Here is a 25,262-nt window from a genome sequence, read left to right as displayed (position 1 = left end):
AACTATTGCTTCATTGTTAAAGCTGTGCAAAACTGGGAGTAATTCTTATGAAGATATTCCACAATCCTCTCGTACTATTTTTCCATCCCTAATATTTTTCATGGTTTTTGCAATGACTGAAGGACCCTATAATTTTTTTAAAAAGGAAGCAAAGTATATAAGATGTTTCTATAATCATGGTACTGTCCTCACCCTAGTGCTGAGAAGCCCACTTTCTTCCCTCTTATGGATACCAGCATTGCTGATACTGTCAGAACCTGCCTTAGGCAGTGGCTCATGGGGGAAGACAACCAATCCCAAAACTGGTAACTCTCTTAGAAGGAGGCACCCTACATATCCCCCTCCTAAACAGCACTCATAGGGAGAATGTCACGATCCTCATCCCCCAAACTGGCTGTCTTCTCCTTGCTGCCAAACTGATGGAGAGCTGCTGTATTTCTTAAAACCAAATTTTCAAAATAAATGTAATTAAAATTAAATTTAGAACCTACTAATTACATTATTAGGTATTAGCACTATGGACAGGAAGCACCATAGATTGATTTAATTTAGCTCCAGGGGCCAGTATTGTTAGTATGTGGAGGAGAAGAGAAAGGTTCCAAGTCTGCAATGGTCCTGTAGTTATCCTAGCACTAATCCCTACAAGAACTGTAATATTGTGATATTAGAAATTTGCAGCTCTTTAAGGCTGCCCCCCAGTTACTTCCTCCACTTTCTGAAACACAAAGTAGTCCCCAATATATTCCAATAACTTATTGGAAATGTGTTTTGCCATATTACTTTTCCAACAGATGTCTGGGTAGTTAAAGTCCCCCATTACTATATTTATGTTATTTGTTCTAGAAATTCCTCCTCCACCTCCTGTTCCTGATTAGATGGTCTTTAGTTAGACGTGTACTATGACATAATCCATATTTTTTTACCCCTTTTATCTTTACGTGGAGACTTTGAACTGGTCTATTCTCACCTACTTCTGGACCTCAGAACAAGTACATATATTTTTAATATCTAAGACAACACCTCCTTTCTTTCTTGCTTGTCCATCGTAAACAAGGTATATCCCTTTATACCAATATTTCAGTCATGAGACTTATTCCACCAAGTCTCTGTGGTGCCAATTGTCATAATTTATCATATGGACGAATACTGTCAGTTCTTAATGTGTATTCCCCATATTCCTTGCATTTGTGTATAGACATCTGAGATGTTGAGCAGATTCCCCCCACTGATTTCCCTCTTGTTTCTCCTATGATCCTATTATGGATGGGCCATTACACAAAGTAAAACTATTTCCCCATGCTTATTTCCCTTCCCACCCCCTACAGTTCCTCACATCTTCTTGTCAATTGCTGGAAATGGGCCATTTTCATTACCGCTACAAACAGTTCTTTTTCTCTCCTGCTGATAATAGCTCACCTTAACTGATCACTCTCCTTATAGTGTGTATGGTAACACCCATTGTTTCATGTTCTCTGTGTATATATATATATCTTCCTACTGTATTTTCCACTGCATGCATCCAATGAAGTGGGCTGTAGCCCACGAAAGCTTATGCTCAAATAAATTTGTTAGTCTCTAAGGTGCCACAAGTACTCCTGTTTTTTGCAGATACAGACTAACATGGCTGCTACTCTGAAACCTATGATCCTATTGTAATTTTTCATGTTCTTCCCCCTCTCAATATCTAGTCCTCTGTTAAGATGGCCTCTTTTTATGCTTACCTGTGAGCTTTTGTCACATCCCCCTGGGACCTAGTTTAAAGCCCTCCTCACTAGGTTGGCAAGTCGATATGCAAATATTTTCTTCCCCTTCTTGGTCAGATAGACGCCCATCTTTTCCCAGCATACCTTCCTCCTGGAACGGCATGCCATGGCTGAGAAAGCTGAAGTCCTCCCATCGACACCATCCATGCAGCCATCCATTCATCTCCAGGGTGTGCATGTTGCTGCCTGGGCCCTTACCTTCAACCAGGAGGATGAGTGAGAAGACAACCTACTCCTCTGACCCCCCTCACTCTTGCTTCCTGAGTCCTGTAGTCACCACTGATCTGCTTGGGGTCAGACCTGGCAGTATCATTAGTGCCCGTGTAGATGAACAGCATGGTAAGAGGGACGGATGAACCTTGGCAACTTTTCCATAACATCTCAGATGTATGCTACAGGCATGCAGCGCACATCTAAAGACATCATATCATGTTGGCAGATGGAAGCCTCCATCCCCCTCAGATGGGAGTCCCTCAACGACCAGCACCCTATCTCTCCCTCTGAAAAGAATGGTAGAATGCAGAAAGCACAGCTTGCTATTCGGCTGCTATTTTCTATTTAAGTCTGACAAATAGTGAGTGGGCTCAGAGCCACAATATCTTGTGAGGCTGCAACTGTATACCATATATTAATATTTATAAAGCTTAATAGCACAGTAATTTCTCTCTTAAATTAATTTTGTTGTTTATTGTTGGAGGTTAATTACTGATGTAGATAAGTGCTTATATAACAGTACTGAATACTGTTTTAAAAACTGTCTCTATATTTTTTTAATTATTTTGTTGCATATTTTTAAATATCTACAGTACTTCACAAGGGTACAAATAAGCTTAAATTAATGCTTGCAAAACACTTTGAAGTCTTATTTTATTTATAGTTTGTCACTTTATTCAAATTTTATACTGATGCAAGACAGTCTCATATTATAAAATATAATGACAACAATATTCAATTAAGAGTGAATATTAGCTCATCACTAACTCCGTAACACACTGACTAAAGAGTAATTTAAAAAAATAGACAAATTTTAATTAGGCATATGAGGTTTTACACAGAGAATGAGACCAAAGCAGCTTGTTATTTAACCAGCTTTCAGCTTAACAAAATCAATGAATACAGGAAAAAGTTTGCAAGTTTTAAACCCACTGACACTAATAAAAAAGGCTAAACAAGTTAATACAGTGAAATTTTCAGCAAGAACCACATTCATTTTAAAGTGTCTTAATGATTTGAAATTTTTAACAGTAAAGCGGTTTCTTTGGAATCCATTTTGAAATCATTTAAAAATATTCTATATTAGTATACCAACCCAAATAAATTGGACAAATGTTTTGGGGTCAGTTTTGAGTACATTTGCCTTCCAAGTTCGTGCTAGTTGAATTTTAAATAGCAAAAATGGAGCCAGTATAGCTCTTGCAGTGAAATCTCACGATTTTTTACTACTCTGAATGGTATGAAAAACTGAAAATAAAGGTAGTTTGTCTTTGCTATCTAGCTAAGAAAGTCTCCCCTTCCAAATGAATGGTAGAACAATCCTCTGGAAAGAGGGGCGTGTGTTTGACATCCTATAGTATTATGCAGTGTTGCTGTAGCAGTGTCGGTCCCAGGATGTTAGAGAGACTCACCTTGAGCCTATAATTTGTGTATTTAGCACTGTGCCTGATAGTTTGGGGGATTTTCTTTCCCCCTTCCTCCTTTTATCTAGTTCTTTGGTTTCTCTTTAGTTTGACCCATCTGTGACCAAAATAACTAATATAAAAGTTTTTGTTCATTGTTGTTGGCAATCTCCTAGTAATGCATTAGACTTAATAGGTTGAGTGTCAAAGTAAAAGAACTGTAATACTGTATACAGGTTACTTCCATACAGTCTGATCAATGCTGTGCTAACTGAGTAGTCACTGATACGGTTGCCAACTCCCTATCTCCTAATGTGGGACATGTAATTCAGATTCTGGATATATATGTGATGGCACGTCTTTTACATTAATGGGACATAATATTCATAGGCCAGTACCAGTTGTTCATTCTGTTTGCTGCTGTTTCCTGTGTTCATGAACTCATCCAAGCTAAAATTAAAAGCAAACAGGCTATCACTTAAAATATTGTCTAGGTTGCTAGGATAAAAATTAGATCTATTTTGTGTTTTTTTTCCCCTAACATCTTTCTGCAACTTCTATATGGGTTCTAATTCTTCTATATGGGTTCTTTTTTTAAAAAAATTCTAAAATAAAAATGGCCATAGGCCTGTTCTCTTGAGCAACCCTACAATAATAAATTAGGGTGCCTGCACAATAAACAAACAGAAAAATAAGAAAATAGATTTAAACCTCAACCCTTCAACAGATGGCTTTTGTTTTAGGATAGAAAAATAAATCTGATAAAGATTTCTCAAATTTGCAAAAAAAATTCTTATTTGCATGCTAAAAATACCCACCAGAATATTATACAATAAATGAACCACATTAAATGGCACACAAGATGGCTTTAAATGTATGAAAAATGCCCTGATCTCCTTTTTAAAAGGAAACACCAATAACACAAACTTGGTGTTTACTTAGTTGTATAAGGCAGGTGTGGATCTGACTTTGAAATTAATGCTTCCAAAGGGCCAGCATTAATAAGCAATGATTCCAGCTGTGATTGTTTATAGGGACCTAGAAATATATTACACAGAACTGAGCTGTCATGTATTTTAGGTCTGTTTAGCTATGTAGTTTCAATAAGAGAACGTATCGATAGAGAGTGTAAGATATTGCTATAAGCAAGAGTTTATTATTCAAACAAAAAGATTTGATTTTGGAAAACACAGTCAAGCTGTGGAAAGATTCTGAAGCTAAGGAACCTGCATGTGTTTAACGACTGTACATAGTGATTTCCCAAATTTTAGCTCAGGCTTTTCATCACTGTGGCTAACTATTATTAATTGTTTGTATTCCAATATCATCTAAAAGACTCTGCCAGGATTGGGGTTCCATTGTGCACTGTAGAAACATAAAATAAGAGACAATAATACCTCCTCTACGAGTTTAAATCTAAATAGACAAGGCAGAGGAAAGGGTGGGGGGAAGGATGTACCATACAGTTACAATAAATAGAGTGGTGGTTTGCAAACATGTTAGGAAAAAATGTCCAGAGAAAAAAAATGTAGAAAGTAGGCTGATGAAATAATTGCCAACTTGTAATCTTTAAATTGAGTGGTCTGTGTACAAGAGACTACTGTGGTTATATATTTAAATATGTATTTAACAATATAACAAATAATAGTCTTGACTTGCACCTCACTCCACAAGGAGACTTAATTAGAGCATTGTGTAATTCATTAGCCAGAAAATATGGGATAATAAGCACTGTGGATTTCTATAGCAGTAGCTGTAGAATAAATGGAGGAGATCAGTTTTCAAAATGGTCGGATTCTGTTTAGGTTTTTTTTTCCAGAAATAATACGAAAGATTAATAATGTGAGCAAAATATTCCATAAAAGCAATGCCTTCTCAGTTTTACTTGTAACTAAAGATTTGTTTTTCTATACTCAGCTGGGAAGTCATCAATTCCAAACCTGACTACAGGCCCAAAATAAACCAATGTATTGTAGATGCATTGGTGAATTTATTTCTATTTCTTCAGGAAATGTCACACTTCAAAGAGAAAAACCCTGGCAAGGTAAGTTCAATAAAGTAAGCTCAATATCTTTATCCTGTTTTATCAGGAGGTGTTCTGTCTCAGCAAACTATGATTGATAATATAGTAGGTAAATTTGCTAAAATTAAGACACTAAACTAGATTCAGTCAGGGTTTGTGCTAGCTTCTTCCTGTACGGATTGTAAGGGAGACTCCATGTAGCAGAAAAGTTGCCCAGGGGAAAGATTTATGGCAGTAGAGCCCTTCCCCCCTTAGCTGCTGGACTCTTCTCCAGCCACTGTGTAACACCAGAATTAGGGCAGGATATGGCATGACCAGTGTGGCTATGGGATGCACTGCTATGGAGCTCCTGGTGGAAATGCCATCTGTCTCCCTAGGGTAGAGACATCAGATCAGATCACAATAATAGCTTTAACAAAAACAGAAGAATCCTACATCATTTATAAATTTATGTATTATTTTTTAAAATAACTTTAATTGATTTTCAGAAAGTTTTACTCAAGTATTACATAATAGCATCTAATATTATGATATGAGAGGATCCTACCTATATCATAGTGCTATCATTTATCTGCTCATATAAATGTAGAATATTTTTTCCGAGACAGACCGAGGTGGAAAACACATGAGTGATAAAGGCAAGCAAGAGTATAATACTCTTCTTCTATTCGCAGAGTACTGTTGTTTTTGGCCAAATCTGAACTGATCTTTTCTCAATTAAACCAAATATTAGTAGCATGAGCAACATTGATAGCGGAACAGTCCATCATGGCAGCTGTAGTGGACATTGTAGATTTTTGCTTGTATCTTTGGGTATTTCACTATTTTTTTTTTCTTTTTTGCATTCAAACTTACTTGGACAAGTTACATTTTCTTCTTGAGATCATAACAAGAGTTTGCATTGAGATTTTTCCTGGAAAGAAGGCTCTCCGATGTAACAAAATGAATTTATATATTCCCAGTTGAAAAGTACATTAAGAAGAAGTTACGGCTGAGAGTATATATCAATAACATAGGGTAAAATACATTATAGGGATGTTGTGATTATCCTAGAAACAAACATAAACCCAGGAAATTCAAAGTTAAGATTAAACTGAAAAAAATCCCAATCACATGAGGTATGGAAATGCAGCTTTAATGCATCCAGACAACCAGATCTGCTGTCTACTGATGCCATGCAATAACCATATTGCACTGGGGAGTAGGGGCACTTATCTCTTGAGCACCTCTTTGTGGCTGAGTGTAGTATTTCAGTCCTTTTGCTGCTCCTGGCACCCCCTGTAGGCTGTCTGCATGTCTCTGCCAGTTTTCTTTGGCTTGGCCGTCCAGCCAGGTCACACAGTCAGACTGACCATCTTGCAACGTGTCCAACAAAACAGTCTATCTACCCTCACCAGAGTCTTTAGTCCTAGCTTTGGGCCCTTTAAATTCATCCTTTTGCTTGGGCTTCTAAGCGAGACCTGTCCCCTTCATGGGGCTTAGGTTAGGCTTCTCCCCCACACCTCCCATTTCTTGGGGTTGATGCTATTTTGCTGGTGGACCCACTCATTACTCTATGTTCCAACCTAGAGGCCCTATAAACAGCAGCCACATACTGTTCAGTTACATTTGTTGCTGCTACTTCCCTAGGCCTCTTCCCATCTGGCTCCTTTATCTTCACCAGTATCCCAGGACCAAAATTCTCAGGTTCCTCTTTCCCTGCAAACCCAACTGTGCAAGTGAGGCCTGAGTTGTACCCTGGCTAGTACTCAGACTCCTTTGGCCAAAGAGGAACACCTTCCCACCCAGGGACTGCCCTACTAAGGCCCAGCATCAAATGTTATCTGAGCCTGCTGGGCACTGATTGGCTGTCACTAGACCTTCTAGCCCTTGGAGGACCAGGTCTTTGTAGTTTCCAAGATGGCTGCTTCCAAGAGTCCTCTCTAGGCAGGCCTGGAAGACCCAACTTCATTGGTCTTTTCCTTGTATGTTGCTTCTTTCTGGGGCAGGGTGCAGCAGAGCAGTGGGGCCTCCAGCAGGAGTCCAGAAGGGCCTGGTACATTCTGTCACATCTATCATTAAGTATGCCTGAGGGAATTTTGCGCCACTGTGCATGCGCAGAATTCGTGTGCCGCATAATTTTTTCCTCAAAAAATACAGTCTGCCTAAGAAGTGCTGCAGTTCTGCCTTTCGCCCGCCAGAGGCCGCTGTGGCACCAGGACAGCCAGCAGCAGGCTGTTCTAGTGCCACAGCAACCTCTGGTGGTCAAAAGGCAGAACTGCAGCACTTCTGGGGCAGAATGTATTTTCTGTGTGGAAAAATTTCTGTACATGAACAGTGGTACAGAATTCCCCTAGGAGTAGAGGTTCATCACAGCATCTGCCTCCAGAGCCAGGCTACGACAGACAGAGTGGGGCACATGGGGCTGCTGGGAGGGGTCACAGATTGGGGTTCAGAATGGCTAGGGGGGAACAGTGTTGAGCCAGCGGCTGAATGGGAGTGGGGGTGCAAGGCCACATGAGGATGGGAGGTTTGGGGACAAGGGCAGATGTGCCTGACTGAATGGGAGAGGCTTGGGGTCAGCCAGGGTCTGCATGGGGGAAGCTTACCAACTCCCTAACAATCCCGCCCCTCCCCACCCCCAAAAAAGCCTGTTCCATACTTTTCCCACTCCACCTAACAACCCTGCAGGTTCACTCCAGGCTCCTTCCCTCTCCGTCTGCTCCTTCCCTGTCCGTCAGCTCCTCTGTTACCCCTGACTCCCCCGAGCCTTTTCACTCATTCTGATAGGTGTAGGAAATATAGTTCTGTATTGTAATTTAAATGAATTACTCAAAGTTCTGTATTAATAGGCCTAGTAAGGAATCTATTTGTCAAAAAAAATTTACCAGAATCTGTTTTTGGTCTGTATTGTTACAGACATATTTGCTGACAGATATTTTGAAATAAATTACCAAAATAATTGAAACTGGTATGATTATATTGTATTATTTTGACAAATAAAATATGCAGAATTTTGCAGAATTAAAAAATATTGTGCAGAGAATTTTTATTTTTTTTGGCACAGAATTCCTCCAGGAGTAGTTAAGGCATTTTAGTGTTTGAGGTCTCAGTTTAGACAAAACTGATTTTTAAAGACCCATTAGATTTTTTTTCCTCCTCTCCTTTTCCCCTGATGGTATCACTGTTCTATTGTTAAGACCATAAGAGAAGAAATAAAGTCTGATAGTGTGTGCTTCTCCTTCTTAATTAATTTTATCTCCTAATTTAATTAATAAGCTTGTAAATTCTCAGAAAATTCTGTAGTTTTGGGGAGGATACATTGTATTTTTCAAACACAACAGATATTAAATCCCTTCTTTATATATGCAAAATTCAGATTAATTTATAGAGCAGTAACTGATGCTTCCATAATGATACACTGTACAATGTTGGCAAGTGCCAAGAGTTAGCACTATACAAGACAAAACAATGAAAATGTCAAGTAAATTACAACTTAATTTGCATAAAGCTATATCTGGCTTTAGTGAGATCCTGTCAGTGCCTTCCTTTCATGAACATCAAAATCAGTCCCCAGTTTTAAGTAAAGTTTAAAAAAAAAACAAAAAAACCCAAATTGTAGTTTTCAGATGGATTATGAAGATGGTGACCTAACAAAACGAGCACCTGTTATTACTGCCTATTGTATTTCTTCTGATATTCATTGTATCCAGTTTTCATGACTGGCGATGACCTGGAGGTTGTTAAAACTTCCATATGGTAGGTGGAGGGAAGAAGCTTTATTTTTATAATACCACCTGAGACATAGCCTAATCACCCAAAAATATGCTGTTTAATTCTTACTGTAATACTTGTATTGCAATTATAATAAAAAATCTTCAATATTGTACTTTTAAACTAGAATATTACCCTGCTGGGGAACTGTTCTTATCACAATGTGTAAATATTTAATGTCATAGCAATATGAATTCTAACTATCGTCTCTGATCTCTTCTGTTTTCAGTTTTGCCTTCTGGTCTGCAGTGTGTGTACATTTTTCACTATCTTGGGTAGTTACATTCCTGGAATTGTACTCTCCTACTTTCTATGTAAGTATAGTCTTTTTTTTCCCCAGTCATGTCTTATGCATGTTGTATGTTCATTATGCAGTCTAACATACAGTCCGTTTTTTAAATAAATAGTTCTGTATATGGATCTTGACCGATGATGGTATTATATGAATGTCAGGTTACAGATTTTTCAGTTTGTCAGTTAAAATTCTGACACATCATGGCACAACTGTATGATATCTTTTAGGCAGTGATACAGAGAGAGACATATTTATGCCAAAATAAAACATGATCATGAATAAAAATATATGCTACCATGACCACAAATTCCCTATTGGAACTTCTGAAAATATTTAGTTACTTGGTATAAGTAGTTGTTATAATGTTGCTATCCCATAGAAGAGAAACCATACACTCCTAACCCACAATGTCTGAAGCAGGTTGGAATGTGCTGTTTTTGATGTTTACTTTATCAATGATTTCATCTTTCAGCAGTACATTTCCCTTTCTCAGAAAGCAAATTATGTCTTCAAAGACTGATGGTGGGCTGTGAGCTACATCTCACTGAGATGTCTCTTCCATGAAAAATTATCCCACTACCCCTACTGTTTTTTGTTTGTTTGTTTTACAAATTATGCCACCAACTGCTGTAGTGTATCATGAGTCCATATTGTCATCTAATACTGTTGTTTATATATGAATGGAGTTTTAAACAATTCAAAAGAGTGGGTGAAGAGCTGAGTAAATTATATGGAAAAAAAACCAGATGCCTCTGTTTTGCCAGTATATTGGTGTCAGTCTCTGCTGCTGCAAAAGAGTGCCTTGTCCTTTCAAGAGAACTCCTAGTTAAGGAGGGGGAAAAACAGAGTAAACTGAGGCTGATGCGTATATTAATCCGCTGCATTGGAGTGTGATATCAGTTCAAGCACACCATGTCAGGACCTTAATAGGTATAGTCAAATGGATTAGCAGAAAAGTTCAGTGAAAATAGCAAGGATTATTAAAAGAATTATTACCACCATTACCAAATTTATTATAATAATGGAGCCCTGGCAGATTTAAGAGATTTCTATTTAGCATTGTTGGAGTATTGCAGCACACAGCACAGTGATTTATTAACATCACAAGTATAAAGGTTTACAGGCAGAAGAACAAAAACTTTTCTGCTTACATCGAGCTTTTTGAGCCAAATATAATAAACCTTTATTTGTTCTAAAAGAGCTATATATCAGCCGTACAGAATTAATAAAACAAGAATGCCAAAAGTTTACCCCCATTGCAATTGGGAGAGAACGTTAATTTAAAAAAAATGTGGCTACCACCCTATTAAGATAATGACTTATACCATTAGCACCAAGGATCTGTCCTATAGCAGGAATAGAAAACATCTACTCAAAATCAAGGAGGGCACTGGCTTCTCCCCCCACGCTCCCCAGGACATCCAGAATGCCATTGATAGTACTCCTGTGCTGACAGAAATGGCATACACACACACACACAGTCACTGACTAGAAAACACCTGGAGCAGCACAGTGTGGATCCAATCTCAGATACAAATAGACCACTGCAGAAGGAACAGTTTTTAGAACAAGAGGTCATGTGATCAGAAATTCACTGAGATGGTAGTCACTGACAAACGTCCAAAGCTCCTAGAGCTTTCTATTTGTTTTATTAAGTGGGTGTATTTGTTTGGGGTTATCTTTAGTTTATATTATGTTTTATTTGCATTTGATATTTTCTTTAAACATGTTATAGTAACCTCTGGAGTTCATGAATATTGACTCTGTCACGTGGTAGGTGGTTACTCTTTTGTAACTGTGACCGATGTCATGTGACTAGGAACAGGAATTAAAGTTCAATGTCTTACAAGCCTGTAATGTTATTATATTGTGGTAACACCTAGAAGCCCCAATCAGAGATCCTGGCCCACCAAGTTAGGCACAGTAAACAGGTTGTGATACTTTCTTGGGGTATCCAGAACTGTAAGTCACCCTGTTACTTCTCTGCCTAAGCATAAAAGGGTCTGCTGGTGCTTAACTGAGTGACAATTCCCTGCCACTCCAGTTTGTTAGCCAGCCTCACATATTCCTCAGGACTCTGCCAGTCGTAACTGCCTTGCAGATTAATCCTTGGACTACTTCAGTTCCCAAACTCTCCAGAAGCTTCTCCCTACAAGATCCAGATCCTGTCCCTGGACACTCACAGAAATTACCAAGTATGCTGTTTCCAAAGAGACAGAATACACATCAACCTGTTGGTTCATCTGAGGATGCACACCTCACTTTAATATAACAGCATTGAGATGAATTTATAATAAAACAATAAGTTTATTAATAAAGAACTGAGATTTAAGTGAAACTAAGCAGACAATAGAAACAGAAAACAAAACAAATAATGACATTTTAACAGTTGATATATTGTCTGCCACCACTTCCCGAGCATATATAGAAATGGGAGATAGTTACCCTATAAATCTATTATGATACTGGTCTTGGCAGCAATTACTGGTTGAATGCATTGTAAGACCACATCTTTAAATCCTATTTTGGGATGAGCCAAAATTAACAAAGCACGGATTTCTTTTAAATATATAAATACATTTTGTATTTTTGCTGACAACACCAGCAATATTATTTCATCTAATGGTTAAAATTGCTGATTGACATAGATTGATCTTCTACAACAGCAGAAACTTTCTCCAGAGTAAGTGGGACAAAATGCACATCAATTGGATCCACTCAGGGCCATTACTTGGTAACATTTTTCACTACATTTTAGTGACTTTGCTTTTGTTTTTCTCCTTCTAAAAGATTTTATTTGCCTAAATATAAATATTTTAATGAGACTGTGATTGTGACCCAGGGACCTCTTGATGCCAAGTGGCAGCAGGAATAAGTGGTACATAAGGGTTAGAGGAATGCCCTGGGTCTGGTATATTTACATTCTAGTTCACCAAAAGAGTGTCATGTGAGGTCTTTAATAAAAGCCTCTGTCACGCTGGTTGTCAGTATCATTGCAAACTGCATGTATGGATGTTGTATATGGAGTTACATATGTACACTGAAAATTATGTTCTTAAGGTCTATGTAGGGACTGGTCACCAGGAACAGGGAGAAACTGGTTTTCTTTCCGGCAAGAAATGTTTATCTGTTTCCATGTAAAAGAAGTATTGTCTGATTCACAGTGGTACTCTACTCACCAGTCTGAACCAAATGCTAATGAAGGATAGTGAACTCTTCAAAGAGAGGAAAGGAACAGGAAGAAATAAATAGTGGGGTAGACAGGGGAAGGGAAACCCATCTTGAGGTGCACATCAAAGGTATGTGCTGGTATATTTAAGGGTGCAAAGAGACACACTGGCATCCTTCACCTAGGAAGTAGGATAGCAAAATTTGCTTAATGGAAAAGGGGTCTCAACCAGGTCTGGTTGAGAATGTTGAGAGAACTTTGGGTGAGATAAGCTTTTTTAGACAGAAGGATAACTTATTAATTAAGTTTAATCTCTAGAAAGCATGTTATGATTTTGTTTTATGTGAAACCATTTGTTTCCAATATTCTTACTCACTGTCACTTGAATTTCTGTTCTTTGATAATAAAGTTATACTTATTTTCTCTGTAAATATATCTAAGTGCTGTGTGTTTAGCAGAGCTGTGTTCTAAGGTATAACTAGTAAGCTGTGGTGTACTGTTCCGTTGGGAACACCAGACCTGATAGTTCTGTGAGAGTTCAGTGAATAAAGAGCTGACACTGTAGGGAACGCTCCCAGGACACACGGGTTGGTGTGTGCCTATCGCTAACCTGCACAGAAAGAGAGAGGTCTGCAAGGTAGTGCTTGTGTCACCAGAGGCTGCTGGTTTCAGGAAACAGATCCACAGCAGATACAGACAAGACTTCTTCATACTAAGAACAGGTGGTAGTGAGGTGCCTCACAACCCTGGCTACCCGGGGAAGTGTCACAGGGATATCATTTTGCTTCTGATTTGCACTTGGAATGGACAAAGAGTAGGATGAAGAGGACTTATTATTATTCATGTATTTTGAAAAGCAAATTTAGGTCCCTGTGAGAGGGCTTGGATTGATGTCACTAGAGACTAAAGCTCTGTTTACCCAGATAACTTATGGCATAGGCAGCAGCTGCAGAAAACTTTGCCTACCCTGACCTCAATAGAATGCATTTATGGGGGCAGAACAGAGGGTAGTTTGATCTAAGTGCCCAGCCTTCTAGAGAGACTATGAAAACAGGTGCCAGTTGATGTGAATATAATGGTAATTTTTGTGATGTGGACTAGTAATCAGTAGGAACCGTACGGAGACCAGTAACTCCTCTGATGTGGCATTTACTGTTGTTTAAGTTACGTAAAGGTAATTCTCTTTATATTAATGAAATGTATGGCGTAATCTTTAGTTAGTTATTTAAACATAAATATTTAAGTAACCTTTCTGTTTATATCTTGGTTTTGTGTTACAGTACTGTGTGCCTTTTTATGTCCGCTGTTCAAGTGCAATGAATTTGGGCAGAAGATGTGCAACAAAATCAAGTCAGTTCTGCTGAAACTGGATTTTGGAATTGGGGACTATATCAATCAAAAGAAGAGAGAGAGATCTGGTAAGTAACTAATATGGAGGGGAGAGGGTTGTTTTGTTTTTCCCACATGCAGTCTCAAATATTATATATCTAAAATTAGGCAAAAATCTGCTCATATTGTAATCATCACAGTTCATCTTTTGAAACCAAGCATGAGTATACTTGTCATTATGGAATTCTGAACTGAAGGATGGGAGCAAAATTTAAACAGTATATGTCAGACTGACCGGTTAGGATGGGGTGAGGAGTTTTCTCCTCTCATTAGACTTGATCTGCCCCATCACTTCATATATTTAGGAAAACTGCTAGTTTTAAAGTATGAAACATTAGTCTAGCCACCTTACTCAGAGTTAACATGTACTTCCAAATGCATATGTTCTATTCACATTAAAGCACCTAATGTCTAGTGATTAGATTGAGGCTTCTGAAATAAGGACTCCTAGATTCTAACCCAGCTAAATTATGCTAGTGACTGTGCAACTTCAGGCAATTTACATAACCTCTCTGTGTCTCTGTTTACCGATTGAGGTATTGTGAGGCTTAAGCATTTTGAGATTCTTTGAACTAAAAGATACTGTATAAGTGCATGTTGTTGTTTATTTTATTAAGATGTTTATTTTGGAAGGTGTGCGGGGGTCCCAAAGCAACTGCTGGGAAGGGTATGGAATAATATACTCAACTATTTTTGAACCATGAAATTGCACTATAGTATAAAATCAAAAGGCCATACTTCTGACACTGAAATATTAGGAAGATAAATAAAAAATGCCATCTTCATCCCAGACTTTCTCAGATAAACTTTTATTCTGGGTCATCTTTATATGAGCAAAATTATTATGTTGCTTATTTGATTGTTCACATGAGGGAGTGTGGCAGGGCGCTGCTAGGAAAGCCCTTAATCAGCTCCCTCCGCCCCAGCCCCAATCAGGGGGAATGGATTGGGGCTGGGTAAATAGCCAGTGCTTGCCTGGAAGCTGCCCGCATCTGCCAGCTTCATTAGCAGGAGCTAAAAGGCGGGAAGTGGAAGAAGGGGGGGCGGAGACCAGGAGGGAAAGGTCAGGCTCACAGGGAGGAAGGAGCCTACCAGTCTGTTGCTGATCAGGCCAGTGTGAGGCCAAGCTGTGTAAATAGCCTGTAAATAGTGGGAAACTGGTGGTGGGGAAAGGACACAAAATAAAGAGCATGGGTGTTGCACCAGCTTGGAGCGTCCCTGAGTCTTTAAAGAGTGGGGCCAACGGGCCAAATCCTATGGGGCACGACATGCACCCCGTTACATGTGGGGGCTTGTCCAGGACTAGAAGCCACCGCTAGCGAGTGGAAACCTGAGCATGGAGGGAACAGTGCAGTGGCTCATGAAGCAGCAAGAGGAACTGCAGAAAACCCTGCAGGCCTTTCAGCAGTCCCACCAGGCCAAGTCTTACTTGCTTGGCAGGCCGAGCAACAAAAGACCTTCCAGGACTTCATCAGGGAGCAGGCCAGTGTACAGCAGCAGCTCCTGCACCGGTTGGGGAGCCCCCCCGGGAGGTGATGGCAGCCGCGCACCAGGGTTGGTGCTGTGTAAGATGGGCCCCGCCGATGTATTGTGGGTGCTATCAGAGATAAGTAAAAATTGCATTTGAAGGGGTCCAGGAGTCTGTCAGCTTTTCTGCTAGGCTACAATGCTGCTTTCAGTTAACTTCCTTCTTTAAAAAAAATGGATGGAGGATGAGACTGTTTCTGACAGAGGGGCAGAGAAGGGAGAAGGCAAAATGTGTGTTCCTTGTATGTTAATTGGAGACACCTGTGACCCAACAAAAACTACCAGACCTACTTGGTCATTTTAGTGCAAATTTGAAGGTAGTTAGGATGAATGTTAGGGGGGCGCTCTAGCCCCGCCCTGCCCCCATCCACTCCCTCCCACTTTCCACCCCCTGACTGCCCCCCTCAGAATCCCCAACCCCCCCGCTCCTTGTCCCCTGACTGCCCCCTCCTGGGACCCCTGCCACTAACTGCCCCCTAGGACTCCACCCCCTATCTAAGCCTCCCTGCTTCTTGTCCCCTGACTGCGCCCTCCTGAGAACCCCCCACCCTAACTGCCCCCCTAGGATCCTACCTGTCCCCTGACTGCCCCGACCCTTATCCACACCCCCACCCCATATACACACCCCCGCCCCCAGACAGACCCTCAGGACTCCCACGCCCTATCCAACCACTCCCCGCCCCCTGACAGGACCCCCAGAACTCCCGACCCATCCAACCCCCTCTGCTCCCTGCCTGCCTCGACTCCTCTCCACATCCCCGCCCTGACACGCCCCCCCCCAGAACCCCTGACCCATCCAATCCCCCCTACTTTCTGTCCCTTGACTGCCCCCTCCAGAAACTCCCTGCCCCTTCTCCAGCCCCCTGGCCCATTTATCCTGCCACTCAGAACAGTATGTCGGGCTCCGCGTGGAGCCCGACACATGGCTGCGCTCCCCAGTGCAACACACAACCCGGTCCCTGCCCCCGCACAGTGCTGCCAGAGCGGGGCGCTGGGCATCAGGGGAGGGGGAGCAGGGGAGGAGGAGGAGCTACCGAGGCCCGATGCAAACGGCCCGGCCGGCCGGCGATCTGAGAATGCAGGGAGGGGAGGGGAGTAGCTCTACATTGGCTGGGCTGGACTCCAGCAGCTCATCTGAAGCTGCTGGGGAAGGGATCTGGCTGCCGGAGCCCCATGCGAGTGGCTGAATTTCCTGCAGCCCTGCCGCGCTCTGCATGGGGAGGAAATCCCGGACATTTGTAGCAATTTACAAATTCCCCCCCGGACGCTATTTTTAATCCAAAAAGCCGGACATGTCCGAGAAAATCCGGACGAATGGTAACCCTAACAAAGGAGGGGGAAATCCTGTGCATGAAGACCTATATGCACATATCCAGAAATTACATATATTTTAATCGGTATGAAAATAGCATAGCTTGCATACCCACTGCCTGTTTTAAATCCATAGAATACAGCCATCTCAACACTAGACTAGCTATGTGGAAGGCATAGTTTTGAATTGTAGTTACTTGAATTGTTTAATTTGTGTTAACTTGTACTCGCAATGTAGTTTCAGGGATGTATAGTCTCAAAGCACTTCACACAGCAAGGAGCAACAGGTTTTTAAAAGAAATAAACATAATAAAGGCAGATGAGTATGCGGCAAGACAGTGCAGACGCATGTTGTCTCTCCAGCTATAGATGCTACAGAATAATAGCTCAATAAATATCCAGCTTCTGAGTCAGCTTGTTTTACAACACCAGCCTATTGTATATAATATATGAATCATTCATTGTGTTAACAAATGAAGCCCATAATATGATTGAATTATTTAAGGAGCTGTAGCTCAACAGAGACAATAGAAATAACTCAGAAATGCTTGGTCATCAGGATAGGATAGAAAATAACTAACTGTAATTTTCTTTCTTTCAGAAACCGCAAAACCAAAATCCATGGAAGATGACAGTGAATTAGACATATCAGCCCTGTGTCCTAAGGTGACTGGATTTTAGTCAGTTCTTTTATGTAAAAAAGCATTGAAGAGCATGAAAACTTCTCTTGGTCTCTGTGCTCTATGAAAGACTAGTTTTTTTTCCTCCTAATAAGAGACATGCTGTTGCTGACCAGGAACACAGCCATGTGCATCACATCATGTTCTAAAAGTGACTCTCATTGTCTCCATCCTGAGAAATTGACTCAGAAACTAACCACATCTATGACTACAGGTCCCCCAAATAGCTGGCTCACTGGGCTATTCATCTGGGGAAGCTACAAGATGTTACACCCCTATGGTATTGGCTGCATAAGGAATATACCAGAATTTCACAGCAATTGAATCTATCCCACTTCTCAGGAGTGGAGATACAGATTCTTATTATTATTACAATAGTGCCTAGAGGCCCAACTGACATCATTGTAAAGCAGATTCATTTTGCTATTTGCAGCACCCCCTCTCTAACCTCAAAATATGTAAAGAAACATTCTTTTCAAGTAGTGTCTATGTGGATGCTCCACTGTAGGTGTGCCTGCGTCCCTGCGCTGCTGATAGAACTTTGGTAGCAGAGTCTGTTGAGCCAGCACGTGCGTTGTCTCTCCTCGTGCTGTGCCAGGAGGCTAGCCAGTATGCACGGGCTAACTGTCCTTAGTTCTTTCTCAACTTTCCCTGGCTAGAGACGGAGCCATTAGCTGTCTGTTCACAGATCGTTAACCCCTTTTACAATTGCAATTTTTAGCTTCCTCTGAAGCCTCTTCATTTGCTTTTCTTACCTGTTGCCTTAAAAAAAGAAATGAAAAAGAAAAGGACTTTATTCTTTTGTCAACCCCCGGTGGGCGGGAGGACACCCCCTGCCCCCAAAAAGGGTATGCCCAGTTCTCCGGCTTCAAGAAGTGCCGCACTTGCAGCAAGGCGATCCCTGTTGCGAACAAGCACTTTCAGTGCATCAACTGCCTGGGCGAGGGCTACATCAAACAAAGGTGTACTCTCTGCCAGCAGCTCTGGCCGAGATCCCTCAAGGACAGAGAGCTTCACCAAAAAAAATATCTTCATGGAGGCAGCTCTTTGACCTCAACCTTCCGGTGGCCGGTCTTCCCCACAGCCTTCAACTTTGAAGGACAGTGGGTCGAGGAAATGGAATGGGGACTCCTCTGTCAAGTCAAAAAAGAGATCAGGAAGTCCCCTCAGTGAGCCTAGGGATAGCCATAAGCAATAGCCATCTCGCTCGGTATACTCGGCACCGAGATCTCAGTCCGGCACTCACGCCTCATGGCAACCATTGGTATCCAGTACTGCCCACAGGCCCATTGGGCATGGGCACTGAATCATCAGTACTGAAAGATAAGGACAAACATCCTAGGAAGATGCTCCTAGTATGCAAGTCGACCTCAGTACTGCTAGTGACAGTAGCCCGCCCGGCACCGGAGAGACCGGTACAGACAAGGTCTCCATCTCCCTGACACCAGGAGGATCGGTACCAGCAGAATTCCACCAGACCAGAGACTTCTGCATAATGGAGGCACCTGAGTCTCCACCGCTCAGTACCATCGTCAGGGCATCATGTTTTTGCTGGGCACAGAGGATATCCCTGCAATCATATCATGCCCCTCCACTATCTAGTGAGGTGTCAGACAGTGAGCCAGAGGAAGTATCACAGGACTCCTCCCAAGCTCCATATGCGACCGACTATCAACAGGATCTGGGAATGTACCAGCAGATGGTATACCACCACCATCTTGGTACAGCCACCTATGGAAACCTACACCAGGCCCTATGCCACCATAATGGCCATACTGGGACCCTTAGGTGGCACATCGAGAGCCTGCCTCGCAAGCTTCAAGCCTTGCCCGAAAACCCTCCCAGAACACTCCTTTGGCCATGGCAACTAGAGCCTCAGAGCCTCAGGAAATGGAGGAACAAGAGGCTGACACGGAAGAAGTAACATCTAAAGCCATATTCTCTTCCCTGGATGAAGGGGTCATGCCTTTACAACTGTCCTTCCATCCACTGGAGGAGGTCAAGGATACACACCAGTTCCTTGATATCCTCCTTGAAGATCGCCCTCCCAATTAATGAAGCCGTCTTAGACCTGGCTAAAATGGTGTGGCAAACCCCGGCATCGATAGCCCCGATGTGCAAGCATGCGTACAAGAAATATTATGTCCCCACAAAGGAATCAGAGTTCCTTTTCTCCCACCCACCACCATTCCATCGTGGTAGATGCTGTGAATTCCCTTGGCCAACAACACCATTCCAGGGCAACATCCTACAACAGGGATAGAAAGCGCCTTGATCTATTTGGCAGGAAGGTGTATTCCTCGTCCTCCTTACAATTCCGCATTGCCAACTATCAAGCGCTCATGGCAAAATATGATTACACAAACGACAATAAGTTGAATGACTTTATTGATAAACTGCCAAAGAGTCATCAGGAATCTTTCAAGGCCATCATCCAGGAGAGACAACTAGTGGCAAAAACATTGCTACAGTTAGCCCTTGACGCCACCAACATGGCAGTTAGATCCATCTCCACGGCTGTGGTGATGAGGCAGGCGTCATGGCTCCACTTGTCAGGATTCAAAGGAGATGCAGACCACAATAGAAGACCTCCCCTACAAGGATGCAAAGCTCTTTGCTGAGAAGACCAATGCCTCCCTCCATACCTTGAAGAATTCCAGGGCCACCCTCAGGTTGCTGGGAATCTATACACCAGGGCAAAAGAGACGGTTTAGCGCCCAATCCCAACACAGACCATATATGACTCAATTCCCATAACAGCGCCATTATGAGCCTCAAAGAAAAAAGGGGAAATTCCCGAAGCTCAAGCCATCCAGTCCACAATCTTCAACCCAGTCCCCTTCCTGTAAGCACCACTTTTGATGGGCAGATTGAGGTGCCACAAGACCACTCCCTGCAACTAACTATGATTATGCACCCATTTGGCAGCGTTGCACAGTGCCTGGGAACACGGAACATCGGACAGATGGGTCTTAGAGATCATCTGATCTGGATACTCCATCCACTTCACCTCCCTGCCCCCTCCACAATACCCTTCCCTGTCCCTCTTCAGGGACCCTTCTCATGAGAGTCTACTACGACAGGAGATAGATCGACTCCTCCAGTTAGGATCCATAGAAGGAGTACCTCAACATCTATGAGGCAAGGGGTTCTACTCTTGTTACTTCCTAATACCCAAAAGAAAGAGAGATTGGAGACCCATGCTGGACCTCAGACTCTCAACAAGTTTGTCAAAGCTCAGAAGTTCAAGATGGTCAGATTATCGATGATTATTCCATCACTGGACCAGGGAGACTGGTTTTCAGCCCTCGACCTACAGGACCTCTACTTTAACATTTCAATCCTACCAGCTCACAGACGATTTCTCAGATTCACTCTGGGACCTGACCATTACCAATACAGAGTCTTCCCTTCGTACTCTCATTGGCCCCAAGAGTATTTTCCAAAGTTCTCCCAGTGGTGGCCGCTCATTTACACTCGCAAGGGATAATGATCTACCCATACCTGGACAATTGTCTCCTCAGAGCCTGATCACTTCAGGAGGCTCATCGAGACCACGATACACTTGTTTACAGAATTGAGCTTACAGATCAATACCCAGAATTCAACCCTCAGGCCAGTGCAGCACCTGGAATTCATAGGGGCCGACCTTGATGTTCTACAGGCCAAAGCCTTCCTACCTCAACACAGGTTCCTATCCCTGGTCTCATTGATAGACACGGCTCAGTGCAGTCTACAGATACCAGCCAGACTGCCTCTAACCATTGGGGCATATGGTGGCAGGAACAGCTGTGATACCACATACCAGACTCCACATGTGATACTTCCAACTATAGTTCAGTTTGGTTCACAGATCAAACGGGGACAGGCTGGACAAACCCCTGTCACTACCTACCAGTCAAAAACTCCTTAGACTGGTGGAAGTGTGAGTTACCTCCCCACACTCCTTAGACCAGTGGTGGACAACCTGCGGGCCGCATGTGGCCCATCAGGGTAATCTGATTGCGGGCCGTGAGACATTTTGCTGATGTTGACAGTCCGCAGGCATGGCCCCCGCAGCTCCCAGTGGCCGCAGTTTGCCTTTCCCGGCCAATGGGAGCTGCGGGAAGTGGTGGCCAGCACATCCCTGTGGCCAACAGCTCCCATTGGCCAGGAATGGTGAACCACGGCCACTGGGAGCTGCGGGGGGTGCGTGCCTGCGGATGGTCAACATCAGCAAAATGTCTCGCGGCCCGCAATCAGATTACCCTGATGAGTCACATTGTGGCCTGCAGGTTGCCCACCACTGCCTTAGACCCAGCCAATACATGCAAAGTGATCACCTCGCAGACATCACCATCGTTGCTCCTTACCATCTACGCATCACTCATATGGTAGGGTGCACATTTAAATGGCTTCTACACATCAATCTCCTCAAACTGAGAGTGGTCAGGAATGCCTGCATCCATTTCCTCCCTCTGATAGCAGGATCACATACAAAGATCCTAAACAGACAAAATAGCCTGCATGTACTACATCAACCTTCGGGGGGACCAGGTCACCCTCCGTATGCACGGAGGCAATGAGACTGGAACTGGTACATCTCTCACAACGTCACTTTGTCTGCGGCTTACCTCCCAGCACTCAGAACTCGATAGCAAATAACCTCAGTCACAAATTCCTGCATGATCACAAGTTGGAGGTGCCCATCAGTACTCCATGACCTGTTCGAACAATGGGGAACACCATCCATAGACCTGTTCACCACTTACCAGAACAAGAAGTGTCCACACTGCTGCTCCAGGGCGGGGATGGGACAGCACTCTCTGGGCGATGCTCTTCTCCTCCCCTGCAACAAGGACCTTCTTTATGCCTTTCCCCCGTTTCCTCTTTTGATAAAGGTTCTGCTAAAAATAAAAAGGGATGGAGCTCACATCATCCTGATTGCTTCTACTTGGCCAAGACAGACCTCGTACCCTTACCTGACACAGCTCACGGCGTGCCCGCAGATCTCTCTCCTGACCTTTCCACCCCTTCTCTCACAGGCTGAAGGACGTACCCTACATCCCAACTTAGGGATTCTTCACAGCTTCTATCACAGCTTTTCACCAACCCATACAAGGATACTCAGTGCTGTCGCACTCAACCACTAAAAGGTTCCTTGAGGGTATAATAAACCTCTTCCCTCAACGTCTGCTTCCTATCCCCACATGGGACCTAAACCTGGCATTGAAAGGGCTGACTAGGCCCCCCTTCGAACCCATGGCCACCTGTTTAACGTACCTATCGATGAAAATGGCCTTCCTGATAGCAATTACCTCAGCTAGAAGAATAGGGGAGATAGCAGCTCTGATGGTGCTTCCACCTTACACAGAATTCTTTCCAGACAGGTTACACTTAGGCCACATCCAAAATTCATCCTTAAAGGAGCCTCTCAGTTTCACATGAATCAATCAATTCACCTTCCTGTCTTCTATCCAAGCCTCACCAAGACAATAGGGATGCCATACTATATACCCTAAATCAGTGGTTCTCAACCTGGGGGTACTCAGAGGTTTTCCAGGGGGTACATCAACTCATCTAGAGATTTGCCTATTTTTACAACAAGCTACATAAAAAGCACTAGCAAAGTCAGTACAAACTAAAATTTCACACAGACAATGACTTGTTTATACTGCTCTATATACTATACACTGAAATGTAAGGACAATATTTATATTCCAATTGCTTTATTTTATAATTATATGGTAAAATGAGAAAGTAAGCAACTTTTCAGTAGTAGTGTGCTGTGACACTTTTTTGTATTTTTATGTCTGATTTTGTAAGCAAGTAGTTTTTAAGTGAGGTGAAATTTGGGGTACGCAAGACAAATCAGACTCCTTTAAGAGGTACAATAGTTTGGAAGGGTTGAGGACCACTTCCCTAGATGTTAGGAGAGCCCTAGCTTTCTACCTTGATAGGAAAAAGGCCTTCAGGAAGTCCCATACTCTTACTTTCTGTGGCGGAAAGTTCCAAGGGCTCAGCAATATCAGCCCAAAGACTCACTAAGTGGGTCTCGAATTGCATCAGACAATGCTACCAAATTTGCAGTGTGACCCCTCCAGACTCGATCCGTACACATTCCACAAGATCGATTTCCTCATCTGTCACCTTCTTCAAGGATGTCCCTATCTCATAGATTTGCAGACCAGTGACATGGGTGTCAGTCCACACTTTCGCAGAGCACTATGCAATTACTGGGGACTCGCCTCTGATGCCATATTCGGCTCCACAGTATTGTCATCTGTAACTCACCCGACTCCGAAGTCCCAGCCCTCCAAAAGGGGTACTCTACTTGGGAGTCACCTACAGTGGAGCACCTATAGGGACGCTGCTCGAAGAAGTAGTTACCTTGTGCAGAAACAGGTTCTTCGAGATGTGTGTCCTTAGGCGTGCTTTGCAACCCGCCCTTCTCCTTCAGAGTTCCCAATATGGGACTCTGTGGTAGAGAAGGATGGATAGCCTGTGCATACTGGCTAGCCTCATGGCGCAGAATGAGGAGAGCTAGTGCATGTGCTACCAAAGTTCTCTGATCACCAGCGCAGGGATGCAGACACACCTACAGTGCAGCACCCACAGGGACACACATCTCAAAGCCTCCACAGGGGGACACAAGATGAGTAACAACTTCTTTTTATAGTTAAACCACATAATTTGTCAAAGACTTGTGGAATCATTTAAACTCATATGACCACTTGTAACGTGGTGTTACATTGCATGCAAATGAATATACCATTTTATATATATATGCCTTTATAGAGTTATGTAGCTTTGATAATACATACACAAAAAGACTTCAAAATACTTCCAGCCTATGTTAGTATGCTGTATAACTGTATACCATGGCTCTTCTCAGTATAGTCAGAGAGAGTGCATTAAATGACAATTATTTGATATAAATGATTAGGACTAGGAATTCCCATACTGGATTAGACCAAATAGTCCATGATGTCCTGAAACCTGACTCTGACAACAGATGCTGTAGAGGAAGTCAATCCTGAGCACTTAATGGTAGTTTTGTGCTCTGAAGCATAAGGGTTTTTTTTCAATAGGCTAAAAAACTGTAGGTAGTGTGACTGGACATGTGTAGATAAAACACCATCAGAATAATTATTTTCAAGTTTAGCTAGGTTTGGTTTTGCTGTGTGTTTAAAGCATGAATACACATGCTGTATTTGCAGAGTGCTGCAGTTCTTATTGCAAATAGAATAAGCATCTACATAAAATATGACTGAGAAACAATGACTATATATCTATAAACAAGGTGTTTTCCCAGGCTTCCTTAGCATAGCCTGATTTCAAGTGGTGGGAAAGGAGGCTGGAGCAACAAGCAGGGATAAAAAACATAGGAGATGTCATGCTAGGAGTCTACTACAGGCCACCTAACCAGGTGGATGAGGCTTTTTTTAAACAGCTAACAAAATCATCCAAAGCCCAAGATTTGGTGGTGATGGGGGACTTCAACTATCCGGATATATGTTGGGAAAATAACACAGCGGGGCACAGATTATCCAACAAATTCTTGGACTGCATTGCAGACAACTTTTTATTTCAGAAGGTTGAAAAAGCTACTGGGGGGAAGCTGTTCTAGACTTGATTTTAACAAATAGGGGGGAACTTGTTGAGAATTTGAAAGTAGAAGGCAGCCTGGGTGAAAGTGATCATGAAATCATAGAGTTTGCAATTCTAAGGAAGGGTAGAAGGGAGAACAGCAAAAT

The 25,262-nt window shown here is 42.5% G+C and overlaps 1 protein-coding gene across 2 annotated transcripts in view; it reads left to right on the top strand.

The window, feature by feature from the left end:
* The window catches only part of RETREG1 (reticulophagy regulator 1), a 149,605-nt gene that overhangs the window by 116,871 nt on the left and 7,472 nt on the right, over nt 1-25,262 (top strand). For both annotated transcript variants that reach the window (XM_024209989.1, XM_024209990.1), the window contains 4 exons: nt 5,297-5,423; nt 9,385-9,469; nt 13,900-14,037; nt 17,448-17,512. In XM_024209989.1, coding sequence (XP_024065757.1) covers nt 5,297-5,423; nt 9,385-9,469; nt 13,900-14,037; nt 17,448-17,512 — 415 coding nt within the window. The remainder of the gene's footprint in view (nt 1-5,296; nt 5,424-9,384; nt 9,470-13,899; nt 14,038-17,447; nt 17,513-25,262) is intronic.

Source organism: Terrapene carolina, unplaced genomic scaffold, assembly GCF_002925995.2.
Source record: "Terrapene carolina triunguis isolate 2854851 unplaced genomic scaffold, T_m_triunguis-2.0 Scaffold48, whole genome shotgun sequence".
Taxonomy (NCBI): domain Eukaryota; kingdom Metazoa; phylum Chordata; order Testudines; family Emydidae; genus Terrapene; species Terrapene triunguis.
This window is presented reverse-complemented; position numbering and strand designations above follow the sequence as displayed.